The 10,304-nt window shown below is 35.2% G+C and overlaps 1 protein-coding gene across 1 annotated transcript; it reads left to right on the forward strand.

The window, feature by feature from the left end:
* The first annotated feature begins 4 nt into the window (after positions 1-4).
* On the forward strand, positions 5-8,065 carry LOC128220437 (ribosome biogenesis regulatory protein homolog). Its single transcript, XM_052928825.1, has 10 exons — positions 5-156; positions 2,121-2,193; positions 2,463-2,501; positions 2,923-2,961; positions 3,525-3,626; positions 4,677-4,755; positions 5,502-5,609; positions 6,694-6,848; positions 7,133-7,269; positions 7,887-8,065. The coding sequence occupies exons 1-10, from the start codon at positions 5-7 to the stop codon at positions 8,035-8,037; spliced, it is 1,035 nt and encodes a 344-aa protein (XP_052784785.1). The 3' UTR covers positions 8,038-8,065.
* Positions 8,066-10,304: the final 2,239 nt, after the last annotated feature.

Here is a 10,304-nt window from a genome sequence, read left to right on the forward strand (position 1 = left end):
AAACATGGCCGATATTGTCGAAAACGTGTTGCGAGAAGCAGCTGAAAAAGAGGCGAAATACAAGACAACAGAAGTTATAAAGGATATAGACCTTGATATAGATGCTGGAAATCTCTTTACATACGATTCAAATCCGTTTGATTCGAAAAAAACAAGGTACTGATGTATTGAATTTGAATTGTCATACATTTTCGGTACCCTTTTTAGCTCTAAGTGTGACTAAGGTACGAGCTGATTAAAAAAAAATAACAGATATAAAAGAGTGATAGATTCTTCGTCACTTAAATTCATGACACGAAGTAAGATAGTGTATACACAAGATGACATTCACAAGATTTTAAGAAGTTGAGCAGAATGTGATATATGTCACTTTTTATGTGCCAGACCTCGAAAAATTTGTTTTGGTTCACTTGCGCTGCGGGGCTAGTGCTCCTAAACTTCTACTCGCACTGCACTCAAATTACCTGCCCTACCATTTCCAAAAAATTTCCGAATCAAAATTGGGTAACACTGCAGGCCTCGTGAACCTGAACTTCTTACTAACCCTGCACCAAAATTACTCGCCCTATATTTTCAACATAATATTGGCACAAAATCAGGTAACACAGATTACACATTAGCTAGTTTAGCAACCACACAAATTTACTATCGAAAACTATAATTTTTGATCCGCTTGATTATTATTAGTGTTCTTTCACCTAGAGTTCCAGCCACTTACTTCTCCGCCATTCATTTATTTAGAAGTCTGAAACAAGATCATCTATAACTATCTTACAATTCAGTATGAATTATAAAAAGATATATAAAATGGTCGTAATTTAACAATTGATTTGGGATTTATCATTTGTTTTCCTCGACTCCCTGAAGAATGATAGATCTACAACATACAATCAATTAAACAGTCTCCACATTTGATCATGTGCACTTGATAAAAAAGGTACTAAATTACATGCCCATCATGAGGTTACATTTTCAGTTTCCGTTTGACTGTTTACATCCCGTAGTTTAATAATAATGTCTATCGCATTCATTTTGTTTGGGAAATAAATAGGATTGATATATGAATTTGGAGAAACTTACCCAAGTGTGATTGAATTTCCTCTTGCCTGAACTTGATATTCACTTGCAAACAGGAGTGGATTTGTCAAGGCCATGTGCAAGGCCAAATAATAGAATGTTGACAGATTTATCAATGGGATTACTCCTACCAACCTAGCATAGAATTACTTCAAATTTTAGCAGTTTTACAATGTCAGAAAATCTCAAAAGTCCTAAATAGCCTTAAAGTCAAACAACTCTTATGTTAGTGAAAAGTGTTGAGTACGAAAGACATGTTAAGAAAATTACCCAAACCAAATAATGCAACAAAAGCCTGCCGCCTACATTAAAATACAACTTACAATAACAACCAGAATTCACCTGATTAGTGTTCAGTTGGAGAAAATTGTTTAAAGTTTCTGAAAGTATTCATACAATCTTTCAATAAAGCGATCCGGTCCACAAGTAACAGTCATTTCAAGGGAGTGAACTCCCTTTCATGAGTTCATTCTCTTCTAACTGTATACAGTGTTTACTTGTGGACCCGATTCCAATGGTTTCTTCCATTATTTGTACTTATTTTCATAGACTTTACAAAATAACTATGATGTTTTATGGATGGAGTAGATAACAAAAAGTCCTAACACTAAAATTCAATAGTAACTGAATGTAAAAAAAATATGGATATATCAATGTTAGGCAAAGATTAAAAAATTGTCTTGATGGTATGAGTCACAAAACAATAAAAACAGTATGTGTATTATTTTTTTATTTATAGTGATAGAATTAAGAGAATTATTACAGACTCTACAAATATCTCAAAAACCTGAAGTGCCAGAATTCAATCACTAATTTCAAAAATGCTTAAATGTATTCGTGCACAGCTTTTTTTGTTAACAGGTGGATTAAATTTAATGAAACTTATTAAAAGTGTGTATAAGGTAGTGATAAGGGCACAAGTTTTGCTTGTATCTGGTTTGGTTCTTCATCTATGAATCCGTCGTTGGGAGATATCAATTCTCCAATTTGGCCGTTCTCCTTTAATGTCAGGTTTCTATATACATTGCCTTAAATTGTTTCAGGTCAAACAGAGAGGCTTTTCTCAAAGATTTAGCTAGAGACAACACACAATTGTTAATAAATAAAATTTGGCAGGTATGTTTGATTTATTATCCTTTTGATATTGCCAACTTTTCAATACAATTAGATTTTTATGTATGTTAAAATTGTCGTAAGGAATCCATAAAAATCTGAAAATGCCATTCAGATTCATTTTACATCATGTATTCTTTGACTGTATCATGTTCATTATGTGTAATATGTAAAATATTCATACACAAAATTATTCCATGATAGTTTGATAGAACCTGATGGTTCATTTTATTTCAGCCACCAAGTTAATTGTTTATTACTTTTTATTTCAGCTACCAACAGAAAGAATTGAAAATGTTGTTGTGGCGCAGGTTTGTCATCACTTCTAATTAGTGGAACTCTTTCTAAGCCTTATAAACAGTTTATTGTACAAGATCTTTTGTACACAACGCCTTCAATTTTGTCCACTGTCATTTAGTTAGCTATACTTTTTATGAACTTGTTATCATGATACATTGTATTGTACAAACAAACAAAGTATACATGACATTTTATCATTGAGAGTGTTTCTGTAGACATATTATTAAAGGGTTTCAGAAACAGAGCTTAAGAGTTGTTCTTTTTAATGTTTTAAAATGACTTCATCGAAATTGTTTATTACTTGAGTGTATGCCTGATTTGGAACCTGTAATAAGATATTTATGTATGAAAGGTACCAGTAAATATTAAACCTATTTTCAGAAATAAAGAGCATACCGGTAATATTGATATTGCATTTATATCTTTTTTTAGCTTCCGGGTCCATCAACTCCTATTCCAAGAGAAAAACCAGTACGTATTTCAACTAAAACTTAATCTTTTTTGAAAAGATAATATAGAGAACAATATGATAGCACAAAAGAGATAAAAGGATGATTGAGTACTGTTGAAGGTGAATCCTTTGCTCCATGAGTTGGTGATAATCGGTTTTAATTTTAAGAAACAAATTATCTCTAGAAGTAAAATCATGTCATAAAAAAATTGAATTTCCTTGGTAAAATTTTATAATAATAAGATAAAATTTAAGTTTTTTTAACCCATTGTGACACTGATGGATTTGACAAACATTTATTTTTAAGTCAAAGTGGATATTTCAATTTACATTGTATTTGGTTTTCTTTTAGTAATGAATATCAGTTTAAAAAATGTAACAAATTCCAATTAATTTGATAATCCATTATGGATTTTCAGTCCCTAGAGAACTCTGTACAATTATACACTCGTCTACCTGTATATGAGGGCATATAACATGTTACATAAATTTAAATAAATATTATTGCGTATAGGCTAAACATGGTAAAAACCAGCAGTTTTGTATCATTGTACATGCATACATGTATGTACTTAATTTTCAGGTACCTAAACCCAAACCAGAGACAAAATGGGAAAAGTATGCGAAAATTAAAGGAATCCAAAACAAAAAGAAGTCAAGAATGGTTTGGGATGAAGAATCGAAGGTATACAGGTTTTTTGTTTGCTTTTTGTCTGAAAGACTGATAAGATGTGAGATTTTATGCATTTCGCATTCGTAAACTCAATTAAAAGGTATGAATCCCCATCCTTGTAAAACATTTTACTCGGGGCCCAAATTTTCTTGAAATATCTGAAGTGTAACATGTTTATCATATTTCAATCAGCCAAATTACTTGCTTTATCTTGACTTTATAATTCAAAACATAGTTTATCATTATTATGTTTAAACAAATGTCTCAAAACTCATTAAAAGGAGAAAATTATACAAATAAAACCAAATCCAAGTAGTGAGCTTACCTTGATCCTGTTAAATGGGACTTGAGACTGGTCAAGAAATTTTGGCCAGTAATTCATTTGTTGCTTTGAAGTACCTGGTACAAGTTGAGTGCTTTTTGAGTAGCATGCTCTATTGGTCAAGGGCAGGGTTTAATAAAAAAAGATGGAAGTCAAGAAAATAATTTTCAACCTGAAATCCTTACATCCATTTACACAATAATAGTACTGTAACAATCATATCAGGTGGCGCGAAAGACTTTGATTAGTTTTTTATGTGACCGTACTCTTCTAAAACCAGGCCATGATTTCAATTTCTTGAACATTCTTAAGTGGCTTATACTAGGATCAAGCTAGCACACTATTTTTGTTTTGATTGTGTAATGTTCTACTTTTAAAGAGTTTTAAAGGGAGGAAATGCTTAATAAGACCATCACAATAGACTAATCTTTGATCCATAAAATCAGGTTTAAGCTAGATTGGGATAAATAAAATGAAATAAGATGTATCGAGAAATGGAGCCAGTTCAGTTCAGCTTTTTTGATTCAAGTTTACATCACAAAAAGGAATAGTAAAAGTGCAATACATCTTGGACTTAAGTTATCATACATTAATTTATATATGTACTGAAGCCATAATCTCCTCGTTGCAAACAAGTTTAAAGAACTGACCTATTGGTTTTAATTTTTGTAAAATGTATCTGATTTATGTATTACTAAAAAAATGCTTGTCTTTTAATTTGAATTGAATGTTCATTTCAGACGTACAAACCTAGGTGGGGCTACAAGCGCGGGAGGGATGAGACAAAAAGTTTTGCCCTTGTCGTGCCACAGAATGTTGGTATGTATTTCTGCTATCAGGGATCGTTGTGATAATGTATAGCTTAGCACTCTGCACAGTCACTTTTTGTTGGAATTAAAATTTTACATTGGGGTTGTATGATGCTGTAACCCTGTTTTAGAGAAGACCAATTGTTGGTTATTTTTCACAGCAGTTTTTAAACCGTGACCCTTTTTCAATAGGTCAAGTATCAGTTTTGAAATATCATCTCCTTAGCCATAATTTTGTTTTAATTAAAAAAGATGACAAAATTAGATGTAAGTGTTTTTTTAAATTCAAAATGTAAACTAACGAAATTCATCAGTTTAGGAATTTTAGAAAGTAACAAAAATTTGTTGGAGTTATAGAAAAATATATGTGCCTTGTAGGTTATGGGTCATAACTTCACTATTTAATATGTATCTGTTTTAAGATATCTTTAGAAGGTAAACCGGTTCAAACTTTGTTCTTTTTTTCTCTGTGATAAAACCCTCCAAACTCAAAAGAACTGTTAGCTTTAACTTGCAAACAAGTTTGTTATTTGAGCTTAAATGTCAATAATAAGAAACAAAATGATGGAAGGCCACACCTTCCACATTAATATTCATGAAATATTTTGAAAGCTTTAACACCAGTAACTTCCTTATTTTTTGAAGGCTTTGAAAACTTATTTCAGTTTTTGGTTCAGATTCACTATTGGACAGAAGAGATTAGGAATGCAGGTTGTTTTACATTTAATTTGTTTGTATTTTCATGTTTGTTCTTAGATCCTTACGAGGACCAGTTTGCCAAAAAGATGTCCGAGAAGAAGGAGCGAGTGGCAAAGAATGAGCTTCAGAGACTCCGAAATATTGCCAGGGGACAGGGCAAGAAAGGTGAGCTTAACTATGTGTAGATTATAAGTATCTTCCATGGCCAAGAGTGGCTATTGTAGATGCTTTTTCTCCCACCTCAGTTAAACAAAATTAAGTAAAAATGTATTTTTTTGCTGGAACTCTTGTGCTTAGTAAAAATAATTGCGGTAATTTGTGGTTGTCATGGAACAGCGCGCAGTGACTCAGATTATGTAAATAGTCAAATCGGTCTTTAAATAGTTCTAAGGAGAGTGAAGCATATTTTGCGTGAAAACAGTTTTATGGTGACATTTGAAGCGAGAAATAATAAATTAGTGTTCTAAATATTGCCACAAGACAAGGTTTCCATGATGCTAATGACAACAGTCTTCAACAAGGGAGGTAACTACAATGTGGTGACCATTAAAAAGGAGTTTCATATGGGCATTTTATCTTCGCCCGTGGAAGAGATAAGAATTTCTAGCATGGTCAAATTATTGGATCTACTTATCTGAGGTGTGAGAAATTATAATAGTATAATGACAACTAAGCTGGATACCTAGAAAAGTGTGAAGCTACAAATTAGCTTAGTGCATCATTCTTTAGTCAATTAAAGTGTCCATATTATCATCTGAAGAAGAAACACTTACGTAGGTAGGATGCCTTTTTACTGCTTACCAAGAAGTCTCAGTTAAGATTATAATTTACTGATCAAGATAAAGTCATTCACTTATTACTCTGTAATTACTATTATTACCCTGATGGCTCTCTTTGCCTTCTTTCAGGATTTGCCATGATAAGTTACGTATCTATCGTCTATTTTTGGCTTGTCTGGTTTTCAAAGAAGAAAGTTGAGGCATTGTCACAGCCTTGGTGTCCTTGTTGTTGGTGGAAAACAAAAACTTGGCCATAACTCAAAAGCATTAAAGATATTTCAATGAAACTTAGAACACATGTTGCAGGTAATGGTACTCACCTGTATAGCAAGTCCCATAACTCTGGCCTAATAATTGTCAAGTCATACCCTTGGTCCATTGAAAAAAAGCAGAAAAGTGTTGGCAATCAGTCAGCAGCACTCTTGTTACAATATTTCTTAAAAACCAACCACAATCTCCCCTATTTACAGTGCCAGGTGTGGGTCTGACACCAACTGAAACCCCCAACAAGGATTACCTGAGCAAGGCCCTGGCCGTCGCCAAAACCTCCACTGCATCCATTGGCAAGTTCACAGACAAGCTTCCGAAGGAGAAGGCTCCCAAAAACATGGGCAAGAAAAGGAAGGTAGAAAAATGGAGTTATCTTTCGGAACAAAATTTTAAGGAATGGCCTATTAAAGTTTATAGCAGTGCCAATATTTAATGCCATTTATTAATTTCTCTTTTTGCTCTCTAGGAAATATGCAGTCCATTGATTGGCCAAAATGGTTATTATCATTAAAACGGTTGACAAGCTCTCTTAGCATTTTGCATACAAGCATGTATATGAAAAGCTTGTGTTGCATTTAAAGATATCTGAAAATATGAGGAGCTTGATTTCGTAATAATGCTTAAACCTCTTTTGAACAGTTTCAGTCAAACCATGGTGACATAAAGACAGAAATGACTCGGCAGATGGACATCCTCAACAATCTCCATAGTGGCCGGCCGATAGTGGACAAGACAAAGGCGGCCAATATGCAGAACCGAGACTGGGAGTCAGAGAGGTATAGTGGTCGAGGGAACAGCATTGTTATTGTAGAGTATTCATAAAAATAGTTTGTAAAAGTGCCTTATTAAATCAAAATGTAACTTTTAGCCCATCTGTCTTTAAAGAAAAAAAAATTAAGTATTGTCATTGACATGGTGTTGTAATCGTTGGCAGGGTTCAAAATCTTTATCCTTAGCCATAACTTTTAAATAGATATTAAGATGAAACTTGGTACACATGTTGCCAGAGACAATACACACAGTAAAGCAAGACCTATTACTAATTTGGTCATCAAGTTTATTTCCAAAATATCTTGGACAAGTGATAATTAGCAAGAAAGTCCAAGTTGCTTGAGAGTTATGACCCTTGAATGGATGAAAATTAAAGAATTGAACATGTGCACACTCTTATATGGGCAAATGTACAACAATCATCACCAAACTTTGTCAACATGTTTATGGCCATTATATCTTGGACAGGTGTATTTTGCGATAGTTGGCGCTCTTGTTTATCAAATATATTGAACAATATTAAAACCAAGGGAGGTTTTCATGGAACATTTGTCAACTTTCCAACATGACTAAAACATACATCATCAACATTACCTGAATATGTGAGCTATGATATTTACAGGTCGAAGAGACGGAGGGAGGACCCAGAACTGCACAGGAAGAAACCCAAGGGGAAACGCAGCAACCAGGGAAAGAAGGGAAACCTCCGTAACTTCAAGGGTGGGAAAAAGGGGCGGGGTGGTGGTGGAGGTGGGAGAGGTGGGAAAAGTTAAAGACCATGTCATTACTGTTATGATTTGTAATGTATATTCAATAAATTTTGGAACCTATGACCATGTATCCCTCCTCCTTTTGTAACATGAATTGTGATGATTTTGATATATCGCCTGTTTGAACAGTTTTAGTCTGTCCGTCCTTCCATCCGTCACAATCTTGTCCGGAGAACAACTTTAAAACTACTGATGTGATTGATATAAAACTTGATATATAGATAGATGGCAATGAGAGGAAGTGCAGTGCACAAGAACCATAATCATATCATGCATATTTATTAAGTTATCTCCCCTTAACAATTATTTTATAATTGGTGCTTGCACACCCTTGTCTGGAGAATAACTTCAAAACTACTTATTGGATTGAAATAAAACTTGATATATAGATATATGGCAATAAGAGGAAGTGCAGTAAACAATAACCATACTCCTATCATGTATATTAATTAAGTTATATCCCTTTCCCCTGTTTTCTATGACTTGTGCTTATTCAGGCCAGATCTTGGAAAACACTAGAGGGAATTAAATGAAACTTCGAATATAGATAGATGGCAGTGATAATCCAGCCCTGCATATTTTTAGTTTTCTCCCTTGAAACTCCCCTTATTTGATAGTTTTTGAAAATCGGAGTTTGTCCAGGCCATATCTTGGAAATTGGTAAATTTCAATTGCTGATTTTTATAACCACGAAGGTGGGCATATTAAAATCGCACCGTCCGTCCGTCCTTCCGTGTGTCCGGCTCAATAACTCATGTCCGGGCTGTAACTTTCCCTTCTATGGACAGATAATCAAATTACTTGCCACATGTGTTCGATATACCAAGACGACGTGTCGCGTGCAAGAACCGTGTCCCTACCTCTAAGGTCAAGGTCACACTTAGGTGTTTATTCACAATGGAATGCTGCATATAATGACATAGAGTATAGGTTGTCGTGTCCGGACTGTAACTTTCCCTTGTATGGACAAATTTTAAAATAACTTGCCACATGTGTTTGACATACCAAGACGACGTGTCGCGTGCAAAACCCGTGTCCCTACCTCTTAGGTCAAGGTCACACTAAGGTGTTTATTCACAATGGAATGCTGCATATAAGGACATAGAGTATAGGTTGTCGTGTCCGGGCTGTAACTTTCCCTTGTATTGACAGATTTTAAAATAACTTGCCACATGTGTTCAGCATACCAAGACGACGTGTTTCGTGGAAGAACCGTGTCCCTACCTCTTAGGTCAAGGTCACACTTAGGTGTTCATTCCCAATTGAGTGCTGCATATAAGGACATAGAGTATAGGTTGTCGTGTCCGGACTGTAACTTTCCCTTGTATGGACAGATTTTAAAATAACTTGCCACATGTGTTCGGCATACCAAGACGACGTGTCGCGTGCAAGAACCATGTCCCTACCTCTTAGGTCAAGGTCACACTTAGTGTTTATTCACAACGAAATGCTGCATATAAGGACATAGAGTATAGGTTGTCGTGTCCGGGCTGTAACTTTCCCTTGTATGAACAGATTTTAAAATAACTTGCCACATGTGTTCGGCATACCAAGACGACGTGTCGCGTGCAAGAACCGTGTCCCTACCTCTTCGGTCAAGGTCACACTTAGTGTTTATTCACAATGGAATGCTGCATATAATGACATTGAGTATAGGTTGTCGTGTCCGGGCTGTAACTTTCCCTTGTATGGACAGATTTTAAAATAACTTGCCACATGTGTTCGGCATACCAAGACGACGTGTCGCGTGCAAGACCCGTGTCCCTACCTCTTAGGTCAAGGTCACACTTAGTGTTTATTCACAATGGAATGCTGCATATAATGACATAGAGTATAGGTTGTCGTGTCCGGGCTGTAACTTTCCCTTGTATGAACAGATTTTAAAATAACTTGCCACATGTGTTCGGCATACCAAGACGACGTGTCGCGTGCAAGAACCGTGTCCCTACCTCTTCGGTCAAGGTCACACTTAGTGTTTATTCACAATGGAATGCTGCATATAATGACATTGAGTATAGGTTGTCGTGTCCGGGCTGTAACTTTCCCTTGTATGGACAGATTTTAAAATAACTTGCCACATGTGTTCGGCATACCAAGACGACGTGTCGCGTGCAAGACCCGTGTCCCTACCTCTAAGGTCAAGGTCACACTTAGTGTTTATTCACAATGGAATGCTGCATATAAGGACATAGAGTATAGGTTGTCGTGTCCGGGATGTTACTTTCCCTTTTATGGACAGATTTGAAAATAACTTGCCACATGTGTTCGAC

Source organism: Mya arenaria, chromosome 2 (genome assembly GCF_026914265.1).
Source record: "Mya arenaria isolate MELC-2E11 chromosome 2, ASM2691426v1".
NCBI classification, from domain to species: Eukaryota; Metazoa; Mollusca; class Bivalvia; order Myida; family Myidae; genus Mya; species Mya arenaria.